The sequence below is a fragment of the Leiobunum rupestre genome, chromosome 7, assembly GCF_980474605.1.
Source record: "Leiobunum rupestre chromosome 7, qqLeiRupe1.1.hap1, whole genome shotgun sequence".
Taxonomy (NCBI): Eukaryota; Metazoa; Arthropoda; class Arachnida; order Opiliones; family Sclerosomatidae; genus Leiobunum; species Leiobunum rupestre.
In genome coordinates this window covers 53,790,786-53,810,862 of record NC_143390.1, presented here as the reverse complement: position 1 = coordinate 53,810,862, position 20,077 = coordinate 53,790,786, and the positions used below count along the sequence as shown (strand labels likewise).

At 38.4% G+C, this 20,077-nt stretch overlaps 1 protein-coding gene across 2 annotated transcripts; it reads left to right on the top strand.

Annotated features, from left to right (window-relative positions):
• The first annotated feature begins 1,792 nt into the window (after positions 1-1,792).
• Positions 1,793-19,744, top strand: Cndp2 (Cytosolic non-specific dipeptidase 2). 2 transcript variants are annotated; one of them, XM_090180644.1, is made up of 12 exons: positions 1,826-1,843; positions 1,910-1,990; positions 3,465-3,588; positions 9,270-9,440; positions 10,402-10,557; positions 10,625-10,782; positions 11,763-11,837; positions 14,474-14,618; positions 15,296-15,398; positions 16,371-16,542; positions 18,686-18,938; positions 19,594-19,744. In XM_090180644.1, exons 2-12 carry the CDS (start codon positions 1,974-1,976, stop codon positions 19,639-19,641), a joined length of 1,422 nt encoding a protein of 473 aa, XP_090036770.1. In that variant the 5' UTR covers positions 1,826-1,843; positions 1,910-1,973; the 3' UTR covers positions 19,642-19,744. The 2 variants fall into 2 exon arrangements, with proteins under 2 accessions (XP_090036769.1, XP_090036770.1); XM_090180643.1 differs by having other exon boundaries at positions 1,793-1,990.
• The last annotated feature ends 333 nt before the right edge of the window (positions 19,745-20,077 follow it).

Below are 20,077 nucleotides of genomic sequence, written 5' to 3'. Positions count from 1 at the left end.
GAATCGAAAAAGTTTCCGTTTGTCTGTTGCAGTAAAGCTGAATCATGTTGGATTCGGAATCTTGATATCAGACTTGGAAATAGCGGGAGTCCTGGGGCCAATGGCTCTTAAAATAAATCAGGGGGCCCTTAAAATAAGTAATTCGAAAGGGGGTTGCGGGCCATAGGGGCCCCAAATTTATTAAAAATAGTTATAAAAAACGTCACGGAAATTCTGGAAAATATTTTTTTACGCCGTCTCAGAAACACTGTTTTAATTCCTACCATAGTCAAGAGTGAAATCTAGCCTTAAAGTTAACGTTTTAAAGTCAATAAATGCTTGCGTAAGTAACGTAACCAATTATTATTTTCCCATACCTATTTTTAAAATGCTTCCCCCATTTCACCCCCCCCCGGGCCACTGGCCCTCGATAAAAATAAACTTAAAGGGAATATAACCTCTGGTATTTCTGTCACCCTCCGAGGGTTCCAATATTGTCCGCTGCCTCCCGTGGCTTTTCACACCTGCGGCGCTGCTAATCGCTGATTGTGAAGGGTATAAAGGAAATTGATGGGGTCTTCCACAAAGAACGCGTTGGAGGTTATATTCCCTTTAAGGGGGGGCTATACTATATATACTATTTCCAAGTCTGCTTGATACACCACTCACCCTAAGATCATATGTACATAATTACTCATAAGTATGCCACTGTACCTTTATTCCATTCAAAAATCTTCACTAACGGTTTGTTTCACCACGAACCAGTAAAAAGGTGGACTACGTTAGATTTTACCTTTTTATTCATCCTGAAATGCAGAAAAGACTTCCCCTAAACAAAGTTTTAAATTCATCGACCCAAAAGTAGCCTCACTATAGAGATGGGATAACAAATTAGCTATTGAATGGAAGAGTCCTCTGTTTTATTTTTCCGAAACCAACAAAAAATAATTGTACGTTATGGAGTTAGATGAGGACCAACTAAAATTTTAAAATTTTAGTCGCCTTCAAAGTTAGTTTTTTCGATGCCCTTTTCGAATGCTGAAGCAGAAAGGCGGTTTTCCAAGGTATCCGATGTAAAAACCAAGAAAAGGAACATAATGGGTAACGAAAGTTTAAATTAATATTGTGTTCTTAGCTCAAAATTCGAAGCTATAGAGATTCAAACTGTACTAAGTTTAGATCAGAAGCTAGAGCGGCTAGACCCATAATTTCACAAATTAGCAATGTATTCGAGATCGTCAGATATTAACTGACCAAGCTTTTTGTGAATCAAATTGAATTAAAAATTTTGTATTTTCTAATGGTTTTTTAATTTAATTTTTTCCCCGCGCTAGTCTACGAAACTAAAAAAATATTTGGCATGTTTTCCGCTGCGTTTTTGTAGAGGCATGACTAAAACGATTTTGGGGGGTTTGGCTGAAAATTTTGTAAATGGGATTTTCGGTCCTCAAACATTGGCAACACTGGTTGTGATGAGATTCGCGTAATCTACTGTCGACTTGCTACGGCAAGTAGTATAGCTGAAAGTTTATCCGAAAAATTCTTCTCGAGTGATCGTGACGATACTCTAGAGGTTAGCAGACGCTAAATCATAGTCGCTACCTCGGAGAAGCTTACGTTGTTACGCCATCTAGATTCGTTTTGGTCGCGAGTAAAACGAAATGGAGCAGTAAAAAACCAAATGTCTACTTCTCTTTAGGTGTCCCACCTGCGCATATTATAATTTTTACAATCACCTTATCCAATAGTGGATTTATCCATTTTGGTCTTATCAGTTTTTTATTATTGCAAGCGTATTGTAATTATTGCGTCACGAGCTCCCAGTTATCACACACACCGTTTTGGGGCGTATCGGAACAGTAGTGTCAGTTATTTTGCATAGAAATAGTATATTAACATTATAATTTTGGTTCATTTATTTTCCGTGTAGCCAGTTATTTTGTCTTAAGTTTTAATCTGTAAATCTGAAACATTGTCATATTAAGACTGCGAAAATGGATAAAGTTTTCAAGTAAGAGAAAAATTTCTTTCTACGATTGTTAGACCGGTTCACGAAATCTATTTACAGCCGATTTCAGGTTTTATTATTTTTTTGCAAATTATGATTGTGGAGTGGACATAATCTTTAGTTATTTTCAAGGATTAAATTGTTTCGACTTTCCACAACAAAAGATAATTTTAATTAAATCGAAACCAAATACACTATTACCATAAGCAACAAAATATTTTTTTAATTATATTTAACTAATGACCTTATAAATTAATTTGGCTGAGGACTAGCAAATCTTCGCAAGTTCATTACGTCCCCGAAACAAAATCGACGTGATAGTTTTGGACCATGAATTATGTGATTTATGCTTTAACACCTTAATGTTATAACTTGCATCCGAAGGAATTGTTGCTAAATTTGTATTTGCCTAAATTAATGTTTTGCTCTGCCGTTCGTAAATGTTTTACTTAATTTCAATTGCCGTAAATAAGTGTTTTAATGAAACTCTATCGCCCCCAGCCTTTAAACATTATAGAGTGTTGTCGTCTGAAACCCTGCGACGTCACCATTGAAATTTGCCTATAAAAACGGTAACTGTCATGGCGGCCACTATTAACACTACAACTGTGACGTTACAAGTTTTCAAAATCGTATAAGACGACAACACTCTATTGGCGCTCACATTTAATTAAGAGACAAGATTACTTATTACTCAAGAGATTAAATAGTAAAATTTAAAGCTTATTTATTGAATCTCTGATGATGGAAGTTTCCAAAGACACCCTAACAAATAGTATTCCTTCTTTAAAGGTATCCAAATTTACCTTAAATGTTGATTTTTTAGCGGGTTTTAATTGAGTGTTTGTTTGCTATTTATGTTTTGATGTACGAATATAAATTTCAAGAAAACGTGGTCCCATTTCATAAAATTTGTGACTCATTTCGAAATGCCAGGTAGGCTATGGCCTACTTCAGCGTACCTGCCTTTAGCACAGCTACAGTAACTGTTATTTGCTTAGGGGTGATCAATGGAGTTTTAATTTTACTACAAAAGTAACTGTTTAATTAGGGAACTAGAAGTGCCGGGGGAGAGCCGGGGCTCCTCTTCGCTTGGCTCCGACTCTCTTTTACGAGGTGGCTGGCGCAATCTACCATTACATAACAAACATTTTAAATGGTTAGGAAGAGTAATAGACGCGGTGTACACATCTGCAGTTTGACGGGAAATTCTCGGCCAACGGAATCTGCCCCGAGCCTGCGAACTTGACCCAGTTGAATACTAATCTGATAAGAGCTATAATTTAAACTTCTGGTACTACCTATAATAACATTTTAACAGAGTGTTTGTAAACTAAATTACCGAAACATAATTTCGTTTTCGGTATTTTGATGGTTTTTTTTTTCATTTATGATTATATGAGTATGCATTTAAATATTTGCTCGAGGTATTTGTGGTAGATTCTAAATGTACCATTTATCTTTGCTCTCTGTGTAGATATATTGATGAACATAAAGATGAATACATCAAGAATTTGGCGGACGTTGTCGCGATTAAAAGCGTTTCCGCTTGGCCTGAAAATAGATCGGACATCACCGTCATGGTCAACTGGATGAAAACTGTTAGTTCTGCCCATTGCATAAGTTTATACATACGTTTGACATACTTCTGTAAATTAACTATATTTTGCATGTTAAATATTTTCAGAGAGGCATTTCAATAATGCTAGACTTACAGTCTTAGTCATTAGACCTAATACGCGCTCTTGTCTCGCAGTGCCCCCGCCAGCAGTAGTCACAAGTAGGCACGTGCCTATGTTCAAAAATTTTAGGCCTATTTTAGGGGCCTCTAAAAGTTTAAAAAAATTGCCTCTGGGGCCTCAAATGTGATTTTTAAATTTTATTTATTTTTAAAAATTGGTCATCTAGCCCCCTAAAAAAATAACTCCCATTCAATTCCAATTTCCAAGACTCCTAAATGGCCCTAGCAAAACGTTCCCTTTTGAACCACCTATACTCGAAAATCGAAATCAATGATGACTTAGGCCTAAGGTGGTGCTTTGGGTATTAGCCTAGCTGGTTATTATTATTATTATTATTACACAAACAAAGGCAGCGAACTCTGTGGTTTCTGCTTTTGGTAGTGTACTCTGTTAACATTGATATAGAGTATATGACAAAAGACTGGCCCGGGACGGGGAAGTCCGTCGTGCAAGGAAAGCAGCAAAAAAAACCCACCTGTTCGCCTCAGTGATAACTTAGCTCCAACCAACACAATAAACATAAGCTTAGTTTCTAGGAATTCTACAAAAGGGGGCATAAAGTGAGAAACTGGATTTCTTTAATACGACTTAAACCGTTGCAACGCTTAAACGAAGGGAAATCCCAGCGGAGCTGAAGTCGAAGCGTAAAGCATCGTACCAGTCACTACTTTGAATAGAGAGCGTCCTGGGGATTAGGGTTTTTTCTTTTTTACTCCTTGTCCCTTTTGCGAAATCACGTGATATCAGTGACCACTGATCGAAGAGAAAGGACCTAGACCTTCGGTGGTCGGACTTGTCCCAGATAACGCGCGTTTCTTCATTTCGTTTTCTGCTCCTGAACAAACAGGTAGTTCTCAATTTCTCCAGTCAAATTTTTTCTAAGTCTCTTACGAGACTAACTTTGCCAATACAGCCTTTTTAAAGGCTATTTAGCTGTTTTAAGCTAATTTTTAAACAGCCTTTTTCAAGGCTAATTAGCTATTCTAGCTAAATTATTCAAAAAGCCCTTTTCAAGGCTAACTAGCTATTCTAGCTAAATTATTCAAAAAGCCCTTTTCAAGGCTAATTAGCTATTCTAGCTAAATTATTCAAAAAGCCTTTTTCAAGGCTAATTAGCTATTCTAGCTAAATTATTCAAAAAGCCTTTTTCAAGGCTAATTAGCTATTCTAGAAAAAATATTCAAACCGCTTTTTTCAGGGCTTTGATATAGCTGGTATTATTAAAAAGTCTGTTTGAAGACTACATAGCTTTAACTAAGCTTTATTTTCTTAAACCTTTTTAAGGTTATTTCGCTATTAGTATATAATAGTAGCATTTTCAAATATGAGTACCAGAAAATTTTTATCTGGGTCCCAAAAATGAGAAAAATGGAAAAGGGAAGATAGTTTCGTTAGTAATCAGAAAGGTGCAATGGCACGTTTTTTGAAATCGTCGGCGCAAAGCCATAACTATAGTTCTGAGAAAAACCTAGTCAAAGAATTGGGAAAGGGTTTAGAATCCTTGGAGACTGATAACAGTCACTGTTTTCGTAATACTGCTGAAGTTCTTCCAAACGTCAGTACTGATATGGAAATGGAACTGACTCATGAAGGAAAAATTGCAGAAGTAATTGCAAACCCCAACTCTAACCATGCACAAAATACATCAAACAACGTGTCCAATTCAAAATAAATGGGCTTACACGCGTTGAATAACTTGGATATTAGTCTAGATAAAGATTGCCTTCCAGTTCAGCCTAAACTAAATCCTTTTCCTAAAAGATTAATTGGCGGTAAAAATCGAGGTTTCAATTCTTCTTGGTCTGACAAATATCAAATGATTGAATATTCAGTTGCAAAGGATGCAGTGTATTGTTTTTGTTGCCGACATTTTTTAGGCAGTAGAAACACTGAATTTCTAAAGGGATTTTCGGATTGGAAAAACATGGGGACACAATTCGAAGAACACTTCACTTCCAACAAATCTTCTCACCAACTTGTCTACAAAATGTACTTAGACTACATGGAATCCAAATCCCGTGGATCAATAGTTTTCCAGGTTAACGACCACCATAGACTAGACGTTATTAGAAAGAGAGAGGTCCTATCTACACACGTGGAAGTGATTATTTTATGTGCCCAACAAGATTTAGCACTTCAGGGGAACACTTACACATCCGCCGACAATATTGGGAATAGGTGAAACTTTATTGCAATATTAGATATTTAAAAAAAATGTCATGATTTAAAAGCAAGTTTAGTGAGAAAAATTATTGTTCAAGAGGTCAACTACTATAGGGTAGTTTGGGCGCTAGCCCAACGTGTTTAGCTCCGGGGGTCCGAATTAAAACGTAATAATTAGATTACTTTGAAATTTAAAATTGTCAAAATTATTTTAAGCACTAAACAAAAGGCTGTTTTACACATCAATATTAATTTAATAAGTTAAAACACAACAATAAAACAGTTCAGCTTGAAATAGCGCGAAACTAGACAATGGCCACTGTAGTCTTCCCCCTTAACAATGGGGGAGACAAGCCTAAATAAGTAGTTGATGAATTTGGGTAAAGAGGTAATCGTAGGGTGGAATTCTTCGATTAAAAGTAAAGTTGGTAATATTTATTTGTAAATAATATACTTAATAATAAAAAATTATTAATTTAATAATAATAAAAGTTTTATTAATTTAATAATAACATTTTTATTAATTTAATAATAATAAAAGTTTTATTAATTTAATAATAATAAAAATTTTATTGATTTAATAATAATAAAATTTTTAAATAATTATATACAATTTGGCTAGTTAAAGAACAACAAAAATTACAAAGGAGTTTTTTATGGGGGCCTCTTAATCACGCAGTGCCTACTCGCGAAAAAATCCTGGCGGGGCTACTGTTGTCTCGTCGTCATATTGAGCCCGTGCCGAGACGTAGTACAAGCACGTGATAATTAGTTTTTAAGTTGCGTATTTATCTTGCTAGAAACCCTTTTTGTGTTGGGTATGACTCTATTAAAGGGCAACGCAAGTGGTCATGCAGGGGGGGGGGGGAACTATGTTTTCTTCAACGAGCCGTAAGTAGGTTTTCCAAGGATGATTTTATACAGCGCGAAAGGCTTATTCCCCTTCGCTCTCATTCGCGAATTTTTCGATTTTCTTCGCTGAGTTAGCTCGCAATCAACGAACCCAGGAATTTACGCCTAGCTTAATTTATTTATTATGGAGAAAAGAACTGGGTTAGTTTCCGAGAGTTGGACTTTTATATTTTCGATTTAACAATGTCTTGGAATAAAATTATTTGTGAATTGAATATTTTTAATAATGGAAGTTGAAACATTAGGCCTTGGACGCGGTAAATCTCTGCCGCTAGCCTCACATTGGATTAAGAAAATTCAACACCACACACACTCCTATATCCCGTCTCCCTTAACAATTTCCCTATCATTATACCCCGACAGAATATTTATATTTTTTTATTACATTTATTTTGTAGAAGTTTAGGATCCGATTTGTCGGTAAGCACGGAGACTTCACTTTCCTCGGCCATTTTCGCGACTTAAGAATGCATGGATTTTGCGTAAAAACCGCGAGAGGTGCATTTATACAAAATAAATTCGGCAAATATGGTTCTGCTTTTTTTACAGAGGGAAAGGCTATGGCAGATAGCGCATGCGCAGTCGTTCTTTTTATCTATAAGATAATTTACCCCCCTGCATGGTCACTTGCGTTGCCCTTTAACTTGAAACCAACCAGTGGCAGGCCCGTAGCCAGAGGGGGGATAGTACGGGCGGCATTCCCCATTCCAAGTTTCTTAAATCTGGCAAACTCATTTCTTATTACGCTAGTGGGGGATATTGGCAAAGGGCTAGGTACTGGCGCAATTCATGGATGAACTCAGAGCAGTTTAGGTGACATTTCAGGAGATTCTGCGAAGGGTTACAAACAAAGGATGGAACCGAAGGTTTTTTATTCCGAAGCTATTGGTCCACATGAAGGGAAAGACCCGCGTGGAGGCAAAGTTTAGACGTGATACTATCTGAGATCGGAGATAGCACTTCATTAGCTTCGTGAATAAAAGAGTTAATAGCCCAAAGGCAAGACGAGAGCTGACCACTTGACGCTTTAAATTACGCGCATGATGCTGGCAAACATACAGCTTTCCTTTGGATCATTTTAAACTGTTGTTTTTCGGCTTCCGTGTGTGGAGACCAGACGGCGAAACAATTTTCCAAGATAGGTCTCAAGCTTTCATGGAGATGCCCACAAAGAAAGGCAAGCGCTCTATGGGCCTAGGAAACATTTTTGTGAGTTCGAAGTTATAATAAATCCGAGGTATTCGAACTTGGTGGCGTGTTTTATGCCCGCCTTCTATCGTTAACCTAGAAAAAGAGGGTTGGACCAGGAGACTGAGGGCCAGCAGGAGCTTTTCGACAAAGTTTATACTCAATAATAAAGGGTGTCATGGTCACTGGGAAAGAAAATTGCTTGAGACAGACTGACATCGTTTGCGTTAATAGAAAGCAAACGTCATTATCTTGGACTGCAAAGAACAACTCCATAGCTACGTAAGCCCCGCACTCTTAAATTAAGTACTCGAGATAAGTGGTGTCTCCGTGCTATAGTAACAGCGAAACCGATACTGAGCCTGGGTGCTAGCATTTTGAGTTTTCAGATGACTGGTGACAGTGGAAGCCACCAAATTCTCGGACACTTTTTAGAGATTTTTCGATACACATCAGGGTCGTCTAAGGAACCAGCCTTTGGCAACGGCGTTGCGTAAATTCGTTGGCGCATTTTCAGACCCCGGAAAGTTCAGCGGTGGAGAGAAAGCGTGAAATCAGATACGCGACAGATGCATCGTTGACTCGTTGTTTCCGAATATATGCTTCAACCAATTTACAAAGATAGCCGTTTACACTAGAAATTTCATTTGAAAAACTAAATTGCTTAATTTGTTATTGCAAAATAAACGAATGCAGTAGTGCATTGGAGAGTTTAATGAATACTTATTTTTATGTTCCTAGACGGCTCGCGTGCATGTACATGTCTTTTCCTGGCTAATAGCGAACCCCTGGAAGGCTCCGCCAGCGCTCTCCCTTTAATAACGAAAAAAAACTACGCCTACACTCCCTGAACTCAAGTAATTAAGCCAGTACCTAATTTATAAGCAATACACCAATGTGCAAATATAATAAAACAGGCCCGCTACACGACACAAATATTTGTTTCTAAACAAATTGCGATGGTTTCTACTATGCTCCCTCCTAATAAACTGCTTGCCCGCTCTACCTCGAAGACCTGGCTACGGCCCTGCGCAGTCGCCAACGCCAGAAGTTCACTTAGCTGCAGGTTAATCGTCTGCTAAACAAACTGTGTTGAAATAATACAAATCGTCTGCTTAGAATATAACAGTGACGTCTACCGTTGTCGCTAGGTGACTCATGTTAACTTAAAATTCCAATTCAATGTCATACAGGCTAATTATTTCGACTACCTATCACACTTATGGAACGTAATAATAACAGTATAATGATTGGTTTTTCTTTTCATGATTATCCAGCGTCTGGAACGCGAAGGAGCTGTTTTGGAGCTTTGCGACGTTGGAACGCAGAGCTTGCGCGATGGTACCGTGATTCCTCTGCCTCCTGTTCTCATGGGTCACCTGGGACAAGACCCCTCCAAGAAAACCATTTGTGTCTACGGACATTTAGATGTACAACCAGCCTTCAAGGTAATTACCCTTTATAGAAAGAGAGATTACTGGGCCACTAAATCGTTTGAAAAATTCGGACCACATTTCCGATAACTCCTCCCTTCTATTACGTGACTTAGACATATCTTCCCACCTTTCAAAACACGTGATTCTGTAACCTCATACTCAAAACGATTCTATGGCCACCAAGCTTAAACTAAGTTTAATGGCCCCTTTAAGCCGATACTAGGAAATGAGTAGGCAGAGCGTGTAGGAGTTTAGCTATACTAAGGCTGATGAGCCTGTGGCTTGGAATCGCGAGGTTAAATAATCAAATATAAATAAATATAATCAGCTAGGCTAATACCCAAGGCACCACCTTAGGCCTAAGCTATAAAGCGACTTTTGAAGCCATTAATTCAGGTGGCCGGGTTACAATGCGTAGGAGGGTGGTGGCAAGCCCTGCATGCCACGAGATCGAGCCAACAGCTCCCTACACTAACTATTAACGTTAACCTCGACAAGTTTTTATGGAAGGGGAAACCGAAGAACTCGTGACTCTAACTCCCCCAGTCCGCTCCTGGTTTGGTGCAAGGTTTGTACCTCAAAACGATTTCCTATAATTCTGAAATGGCCCTATAAATTTTGTAGTAAAATTTTTACGCTATATTTCCCACATTTTTTTGCCTATTTATTTAAATTACAACTGATAAAGGTTCCAGAAAGAGAACAGTAAATTTATTTACTGATCGATTAGCCCCGAAACTCATGGCCCTCTCCATAATTAAGACCGTGAAGTTGTGATTTTTAAGTTCCTTTTAATCTCTCTAGAAAACTACTATTTTTAGATGTTTTAATCTTCTTCAAATAATTAAACTCGGTCGATCCTGTAATTTTGATATTTTTCTCTTATTATTCGCGTAACCTTTAACTTTTATTCACTTTATTAATTTTTTTTTTTGTATTTGTTACCTTTATCTTTTTGTACGTGTGAACGCAGGAAGATGGCTGGGACACTGAACCATTCATCTTGACTGAGAAAGACGGGAAACTGTATGGCCGGGGCTCCACCGATGACAAAGGTCCCGTTCTTGGTTGGCTTCACACCATTGAAGCGTTTGCTAAAACGGGCAATGAACTACCAGTCAATTTGAAAGTTAGTGATTTTCTAGTGTTTTTGTAAGTTGTCAAATGATGAACGTTTTCGTGTATGTTCCTGGTAGTTTTGCTTCGAAGGCATGGAGGAATCTGGCTCGGAAGGCCTCGACGACCTATTGGCGAAGAAAAAAAGCGAAGGGTTCTTCGACACTGTGGACTACATCTGCATTTCGGACAACTATTGGCTAGGAACCAAGAAACCTTGTATTACGTACGGCCTACGGTAAGAAATTTTGATTTAGGGTTTGACATTTTACGTACATGTAGCTCATGAATATATTTATATAAATTCGTGAGTATAGAATGTGCATAGATCGCCTTATTGTGATGTGGCTATCGTAGACAAGGTTTTTTTTACTCTCTAAATGCCGCTCGCCAATGAGCAACCAGTCTACCTACACCATCATCGTTGCTCTCGACCCAGCTAGACCGAGTTATCATTGGATATTCTCGGGCCAATTGGAGAAGCACTCATCCCGCACACTGTTATAATTTCCGCTGTGCAATAGGGACAATGCCGTGGGGCGGAGCGCGAAGTCCTGCCGCTGCTACGGCCGTGAATAGCTTAGTATGAAGTATTTGTAAGTTGATGGCCTTTTTCGATATGGTTGCAAAAGCCATCAATAAGCGCTTAAATAAACCCCTCTCTGACTGTCTTGACCCCTGTTGAAAAACGCTACCAGATCTATGCAAAGAAAATTTTCGGCTTGGCAGTTTAAAGAGAAACCATAGACAAATCAGTTATATATCCAGTCGCAGCAGCACAAACTTTATAATCGGCTATGAATTATCTTTTATTTAAAGGACTATTAGGCGACTTTTTTACGTTACGGAATTGATCCGTACAAGAATTATTGATTTATATTTATATAAAATGATTTTTGAGACGATTCGTAAGAATCATTGTGGAATTTCCCCCGGAACGAGAAACCTCCCTGGCGCGAGCTTCAATACCATAGGAAGACGTTAATTTTAGGAAACCAATGTGCTTCTTTGATTTTAGACTTTACTCCTAGATCATATAACAAATAGTCTCTACATAGTCAGTAATTTTAATTCATAGATGTTAAATTATTTTTCAAAAGAATTATCAATATTTCGAGATTAACAATATTTATCCGAATTTCCCGAAATAATAATTTCAACATCTCGGTCTTTGTAGCCCAGATTTCCTTTTTTAATTTTTTATTTTTTTTAACACAGAGGTATTTGCTATTTTGCTATCACCGTCGAATGCTCTTGCAAGGATTTGCACTCTGGCGTTTTTGGAGGCACTGTGTAAGTATATTTAGTCATGGCATCTAGGAACTCATATGTGCCTATTAGGACATGTCGGAATGTAATTAGTCGTGACTTCCTAGAATAGAGTTTGCTTTATCGTCATTTACTGACTGACGAAAGCCTTCAGGCATGGTGTGATAGGTGGGACAATCATTCATAATGAACAATTTTAATTTCGGACTATACCAATCTATCTGGCTAAGTTTCAAAAATGACCCGCTAAGTAAACCCCTGACGATATTGAATTATTTTTAAACCATATTTTCCACATAAATTCATGATTAATTTTAGAACGGAAGTTAGTTAAGTGGGTTTGGAAAATCTGTGGAATTCCTGGCGCGATTTTGGCCTTGACAGTTATTTGTAGTTTTGATCGTGCCTCTCTTTCTAATGGTAGCCTTTTCAAAAGCACAAGGAATATAATAATGTTCAATATACAGGGTCTTTTTTTTTGCTCGGAAAAGTGTTTTTTTTTTCAAAAACTATTTATAGTACCGATTTCAAATTTGGAAGGTCAATTCTCTATACCGGGGGACATCAGTTTGAGAAATTTGAGCGTTTTCGGTAATGTTTTTCACCAATTTTGAAAAATTATTTTTCGACCACTAGGTGCGAGATAAAAAATTTCTATTATAAAGTTGTAGGCCGTCATCGAAAACCCTTAAAAATTGTTCACTCGACGAAAAACAACTTATTTATCAGTGAAAATTCGAGCTTGAAAAATTTACAAGTTGGTGAAGCCAAATTACGATTGTTTGAAACGATAATTGAAAAGGGAACAAGTCTAATACAAACGTAGTAGAGTTTTCACACTTGAAAAAATGTACACGTTTGGTTTTTAAATGCAGATATTTTATTCACATAAATTTTTACAAAACATTTTCAATAATATCACCATTGGCTGCAACACAGGTTTGTGCGCGGACAATTAAGTTCTCAAACGCTTTCTCTACCATTTCTGGTGTGACGTCTCGGCAAGCACTGATTATTCGTCTAATGAGTTCCTCCCTAGTTTCAATGGGCGTGGCGTATACCTTTGCTTTAACGAATCCCCAGAGAAAATAATCCAGCGGTGTTAGGTCAGGTGACCTTGCTGGCCAATGCACTGGACCATTTCTCCCTATCCACCTTTCAGGAAACTCGTTGTTGAGGTGCTCAGTTACTTGCCGGGAAAAATGCGGAGGGGCGCCATCTTGCTGAAACCACAACTGACGTCTTTCAGCCAATGGAAGGTCGTCGATTGCGTCACTCAGTTCGTTCTGTAGAAAATGTAAATACCTTTGGCCGTTGAGGTTCGTCGGCAGGAAAAAGGGACCAATCAAACGGTTTCCAACAAGTCCAACCCAAACATTGACCCGTTCAAATTGAAACTGGTGATGATATTCAAAACCCCAATGTGGGTTGATGTCAGACCAAAGATGGCTGTTTTGATGATTAAAGGGCCCATCTCTAGAAAATGACGCTTCGTCGGAGAACAAAACATGGCGCAAAAATTGTCTATCTTCTTGGACAGCATTTAGTAACCAGTTGCTAAATTCATAACGTCTTTGATGGTCTCCGTCAATTAGTCCTTGGTGGAGCGTAGCTCTGTATGGGTGATAGCGATTCTTACGAAGAATTTTCCACACACGATTTGCAGAACAACCCAAATCAGCAGCGGCGTTAGCGCAACTGTGACGAGGATATGCCACAAAGTACGCGAGTACATTGTTCTCGAAGTCTAAATCCGGTTGACCCAATCCGCGAAACCTAGGTTGCAAGTTACCAAATTGATTGAAATCGTGAATTGCTCGTCTTACTGTATTTACAGATGGTGCTCCATTTGGATGTCTTTCTGCGAAGATTTCAGTCACTCTTCTAAGGTTTTGCGCTGCTTCTCCATAGTAAATGGCAACTATCTCGGTACGCTCAGCTACTGAATAACGAGGCATTGTTCGAAATATTATCAAACACTGATAATAATCTCCCAAAGTTTTCCTTTAATTACCCAATGCATGTTTAGGATTGACCTATAGCCTCGTGTTTTTTAAATCCGGTCGTTTTTTTAACCAAAGTTTCAACTGGATTAGGTAATTCGGTTTCAATTATCGTTTCAAACAATCGTAATTTGGCTTCACCAACTTGTAAATTTTTCAAGCTCGAATTTTCACTGATAAATAAATTGTTTTTCGTCGAGTGAACAATTTTTAAGGGTTTTCGATGACGGCCTACAACTTTATAATAGAAATTTTTTATCTCGCACCTAGTGGTCGAAAAATAATTTTTCAAAATTGGTGAAAAACATTACCGAAAACGCTCAAATTTCTCAAACTGATGTCCCCCGGTATAGAGAATTGACCTTCCAAATTTGAAATCGGTACTATAAATAGTTTTTGAAAAAAAAACACTTTTCCGAGCAAAAAAAAAGACCCTGTATATAGTTTACTAATTGTACGCTTCGTGTGAAACAAGGTCTCATTTATTTTTCCTATTTAAGTGTTATACGAGGCATACTTATAACTGATTATATTGCGTATGATCATATGGATTAAATTTTCAATTTATAGTTTCTTAAAACGCACGTCTTTCGACCTCAATTGTTTAATTTAGAATCCAGTTGTTACAACTGACTAATTTAATCATAACGGTTCCAGTCACGAAGCCATGACTGATTTGATCGCTTTAATGTCTACACTTGTGGACGTGGACGGGGCCATTTTGATTCCCGGAATTATGGACGACGTCCTTCCCGTCTCGGATGATGAACTCAAGTTGTACGAGCCCATTGACTTCGATTTGGTAAGTGCAAAACGTCTATACATTTGAAAATAGATCCATTAGGTGACCCTCTTAAAGGGCGATCAAGTTGCTGCAGCTGTTGGATCTGATTTTTTACTTGCTTGCTAAGTGTTTGAACTAGCTGTAGCTATTGTTGACTTTGTTGTTGAGCTATTTGTCCCGAAAGTTCATCGGCCGAAACTAAGATATGGGCTAAGCTTTCGATAACTTCAGAGTGTTGTTTAATTTTCAATAGGGCGAGCTGAGGAGGTTAAGCGCACATTTTGACGTCAACCATTTTTATTGGGTTTTTAATTTTGACGGTGGGGCTACAGAATCACGTGTTTTTAGGAAGTGAGAAGGAACGCCCGAGTCACGAGGCGGAAGTGCTACTTGAAATTTGACCCGAATATTTCAAACGTTTCTGTCGACCTTAAAACACAAAACCCTTTTTGAATGTCTTAATGAAAGATAATTTGAATTATCTGCGCAGTTTAAAAACTTACGTTACTAGTGTCATAACTGGAGTTTAGCTCGTTGATTGGTCGAATTTGTTTTTCATTATACATTGTATAACAACAGTCAAAAATGACGTTTACAAATTATCTTATTCCTTTCTTGCTAGTAATGCTATTTTAATGAGGTACTCGGTGTACAATTTGACTCGAATTTCATAAATTTGGGGTTTTTTATTTCAGAATGAGTACCGTTGCGATATCGGCTGTTCGAAGCTAATTCACAAAGAAGACAAAGCCAAGACATTGATGCATCGTTGGAGATTTCCCTCACTCTCATTGCACGGTAGTAACACAGCCTTGTACTCATTCCAAATTCAAAGATGGAAGGGTTTTGCGACCAAGCGCGGTCATATCATTATTAAGACGGTGCTGAAATGGAACAACATATTGTTGACTATTGAAAATTTCTCAGTGGCCCATTTACCAAGTGGCGTAGCGGGGGGGGGGGGGTGCGCAGGGGCGGCACTATTTATGTATTTGTACCCCGCTGCTCCGCCTTAAGCACTACAGCGGCCTACGAGACTACTCAATCCAAACAGAAATTTATGGAAATGGGCAGCAGAAATGTATTGATAATAACTACAAACTAAGGAGCCGTCCCGGATGGCAAAACCTCTAGCTACGCCACTGCCTTAGCAGCCTGAACCAGTAGGCTGAGTAGGGAAAGCCAATGGCCCCGGAAATTAGGCTTTGGAGTTAGGGGTGGTTGGTAGATATTACCCTGAAGCCCTTGCGGTTCGATGTACGCCTCGCCAGCTAAAGGGTACGACCTACCTTACCGTTGGATCTTCTGGGAGGAGGACTTCGGCTTCATTCATGGGAAAGAGAATTGGCGCCAGCCCAAAATCAAATTTTGGACAGGGTAAAGATAAGGTCAGGAGGCCCTTATTTTGGCTCGGCCTAGGAGCCCGGTAGGATACTTATTTAATCCGCCTCTGATTTTGATTAATATAATCTCTCACATCCTGTCGATTAACGAAAGTTGCGATGGTGCCGTGTTTCCGAAATATTTTATTTTAATTAACAGTTACATGTAGTTTCAAAGGTCACTGTGAACCTTTAACGAAGATCATGTAATTTTGATATTTTTTTGAATGTTTTGAAAAATAAGTGGGCGTTAGTTAGTTGAATTTTATTTCACAAGACTAACGTAGTTGTATTTTTGTAACTATTCAATTGTTTAGAAAGCTTTTAAATTTTTTCAAATCGAGAATTACGTCAACGTATACATATGTTTGTGTTTTGTTCTTTTAAGGTATCGAAGGGGCTTTCAGTGGAGCCGGTGAGAAGACGGTCATCCCCAAGAAAGTGATCGGCAAGTTTTCCATCCGAATCGTGCCGAACCAACTTCCGGAACAGATCGAGAAATGCGTCGTCGATTTTGTTACCAAAGAGTTCGCCAAAAGGAACAGCCCCAACAAAATCAAGTAAGCAAATTGATAGTTCTCAAATTTGGGGCTAGGTCTATGACTATGCTTAAGAAAGAGGGCAACTGGCATGGTCAGATCTTGTTTAAGGGCCAGGTGGTGAATACACCGTGTCGCTAGCTTCGAATGTTTCCCCGCGTAACGTCTTTTTATACTCAACGGTACTTGATGAACATTTCATTGAGGCGTCGTTTCATCGGTATTAGTTGCCTTAATGGAACTGTAAAGAAAGCCTTAGTTCCGAAGCTACAACAATTTGGGTTATAGGGGACCCGTACAATGGGGACTTTGCTAGTGTTAGGATAAAAAAATGTTATGAAAAATCAATCTAAAAGGATAAATAGTCCACTCCATTTGAGCAATCGGGGCCCATAATATTGGGCGATTACTTTTTATGTTGTATTGAAAATGGGACCTACTAATATTTTTAAAAAACGCTTATATTTTTGGTATTCTAAAAATTCAATACAGTATACATAACAAAAGTTTAAAATTTTTAATTAAAATAGGCTATTGTTATATGAATTTGCTCTTGATTAGTGTATTTTAGAAACTAAGTTTATGGCTAATGAAACATTCAAGTACATTTTTATATCGACTACTACACTATTTATCGAGCTTAAGCCATGTAATAAAACTTACCCAAATACGACCTTAAATTTTAATTAAAGTTCTTAAATTTTGTAATCTTAACTTAGTAGTAGTTTAGCGAGATCCTGTAATTTAGTAAATCCCGAGAATTCTCTACATTTGTACCTGGCCTTTCTCCCGAAAACGGAAGGTGTTAAATCTAATTCGGTGTGGAGGAAACAGTGCCACTATTAACCATGAATTAGCGTGCGTCGGTACTCTGACCACAAGCAAACATAAAATAGCGACACGATGCGTATGCTAAAATTGTGGGTACAACGTGGGCGTTTTTCACTCTTTGGTATGTAATTTCCAATTGTTTAGAGCCTCCCGCAATTAGTCTGTTACAATAGTAGCAGAAAATGCTTCGGAAGAAAGGAATATCTAGTGCATGATGGGACATGTACTCCGCTCATTTTAGAGCGGGTCGGAACGTTTTGAGTTGGGATGCGCCGGAAATTTCCAACTAATGAGATAAAAGCAATGCTTCCTCGTTATTTACCTAATAATGAGCGAGATTATATTGCAAAACAATTTAGTTCGGTTAAATAAGCAGAAGAGGAGCGTGTCCTCCGGCTTGAAAGTGAGCTTTCGTTAATCAGCCAGGTAAATACCCAAGGCACCACCTTAGGCTTACGTCATCGAGCGACTTTTAAAGCCATTATACTGGTGGAAAGCCCTTCATGCCACGCAAGCCAACAGCTCCATACACTTATCGTTAACCTCGACAAGTTTTAATGTAAAGGTGAAACCGAAAAGCTTGGTTTACACCCAGTGCCACAAGTTGGAATCGAATCCGGCTCCTCTTGCTGCTAGGCGAAAGTGCTAACCACTTCGCCACCCCACCTTAAAGATTACCGTTTCACTTAATAATGGATTGAGCAGGAGAAGAGTGAAGCTGTAATTTCTACTCTTATAAAGACGCTACAAATTGAGAAGAGTGAATTATAATCAGCCTAGAAAACCGGTTTTCCGAGCTATAAAATCCTATTCTTTATTATTTTGCTAAAATACGTAATTCTATAAAATCGGTTAGTTTTCAGTATTTTTGAAGAGCTGTATTAGTTGAGCTGTTGAGACGAGTGTAATCTATTAAATTATTCTTGATTTGAGCGTGAGAGAGCTTTCGCGAATTCGCTGTAAACACGTTTCTTAATATAAGAGACATTCTCTGAACTGATCTTGAAGAGCCCGAAAGACATATGTCTGGTTATCATAAGTGGTTTGTGAGCTGCGTATAGATTTTGAAAAAAAGCCCATCTCTGAATATAATCAGTTTCTTTCCATCAACCCGTTTTTGACTCTATTATGCAACTACAAGTTTTGATTTTGAAAGGATATGAGACCACGCTTGCTCAGAGCTGACACAAACTAACGCACACAGGGTATAAGTTAGCAATACAAAGTCACCCGCGATTGTTCCCCACATTTGCACAAACTTACGTTGACTGTGACGAAAGCTGCCTAATAAAAGCACTAAATTCAAAATATATATATATTTTTTGTTGTTCAGAGTGTCGATGAGTCATGGAGGCAAACCGTGGGTGGGGGACACCAACCACGAGCACTACCAGGCGGCGAAGATAGCCGTCAAGAGCGTCTTCGGAGTGGAGCCTGACCTGATCCGAGAAGGGGGCAGCATCCCTGTCACTTTGACCTTCCAGGACATCACCCAGAAGAATGTCATCTTGCTACCCATGGGAGCTGCCGACGACGGCGCACATTCCCAGAACGAGAAAATCAACGTCTCGAACTACATTCAGGGTGTAAGTTCAGATCAAAGTATGAGCGCAAATGTGCCATTCCTCAACGCGAGTTTGTTGCCCATGTATTCCATTTTGGTACAAATTCGCAATAGAAAATTTGCCGAGAACTTAACATATTATGGTTTACTACGCTATATCATTTCTGTGTTATGGCGAAATACCGCGATCTCTGCAGCTTCAATGAGTGAATAGCCAATCACAGCGAGCTAGCTGGGAGAACTCAATTAAGACTGAGAGGGGTTCGCGTACACAGGTGTGAGTCGGCACTTACGTTTTATCTAATGCCCCACTGTTCCTGTAACTCTCAACAAACATAAGCCCGCTTCGATAGTGCACATATAGACTTCTACATAAAAATGCAATTTACCTTCGAAGTTTTAATTTTTAAGCTAAGACAGATGCTTGGCACTTGTGGTGACAAGGACTATGGTAAATGGAGAGATTAAGCTTTACCCGTTGAGCGAAAATACACTTAGGCTTTCACAACAGACAGGTTAAGCCAGCGCTAAAAACTAATAACGGGAAGGTAAATCGAGTACACGGTCTCCCTACCCATTTTCTAGCTCGGGCTTAACCTCTCAATTATTTATCTTCATTTTACGTTTTTTAAGTCTTTTTCAGTGCTATAGGAAAACTTTTTTTTTGTTTTAAACAGACCAAACTGATGGCTGCGTATTTGAAGGAAGTGTCCAATTTGAAGTGAAAAGCATTGAATGCTGCAAATCACCTTTCGAAATTCTTATTGATAATTTAAGATATAAATTTTTTGGTATTTTTAATACTCCGAATTAAAACGATTTCGACTTTGTGGTTGGTCTTATTTAAGCAATATTACAGTAGTAGGGAACCGTTGGTGAGATTGGCTCTAGGACTAACATTAAGGTCCCTTATAGGTCGGTATTTCGAATATTTTTAAGGTTCCCCTATAACTTCCTATAATTACGTTATTTATTTTCCAATATTTTACTACTTTCGGGAGTTTTGAATTTCTAGTAGGCCCCACTTTGAAGCTCTCTGGTGCTCTTTTAACTCATCGTAGGAAAATGGGAAAAAAACAGGCATACTTCTCAACTCACCCCATACAACTCCTTAAAAGTTTTGCATTACCTTTTGAAACACCCTGTATATTGCTCTACGCG

Coding starts and splice junctions, on each gene's coding strand:
- Cndp2 (XM_090180643.1), top strand. Junction 10,783..11,762: donor TGTATTACGTACGGCCTACG/GTAAGAAATTTT, acceptor TTTTTAACACAG/AGGTATTTGCTATTTTGCTA. Junction 11,838..14,473: donor GGCGTTTTTGGAGGCACTGT/GTAAGTATATTT, acceptor TAACGGTTCCAG/TCACGAAGCCATGACTGATT.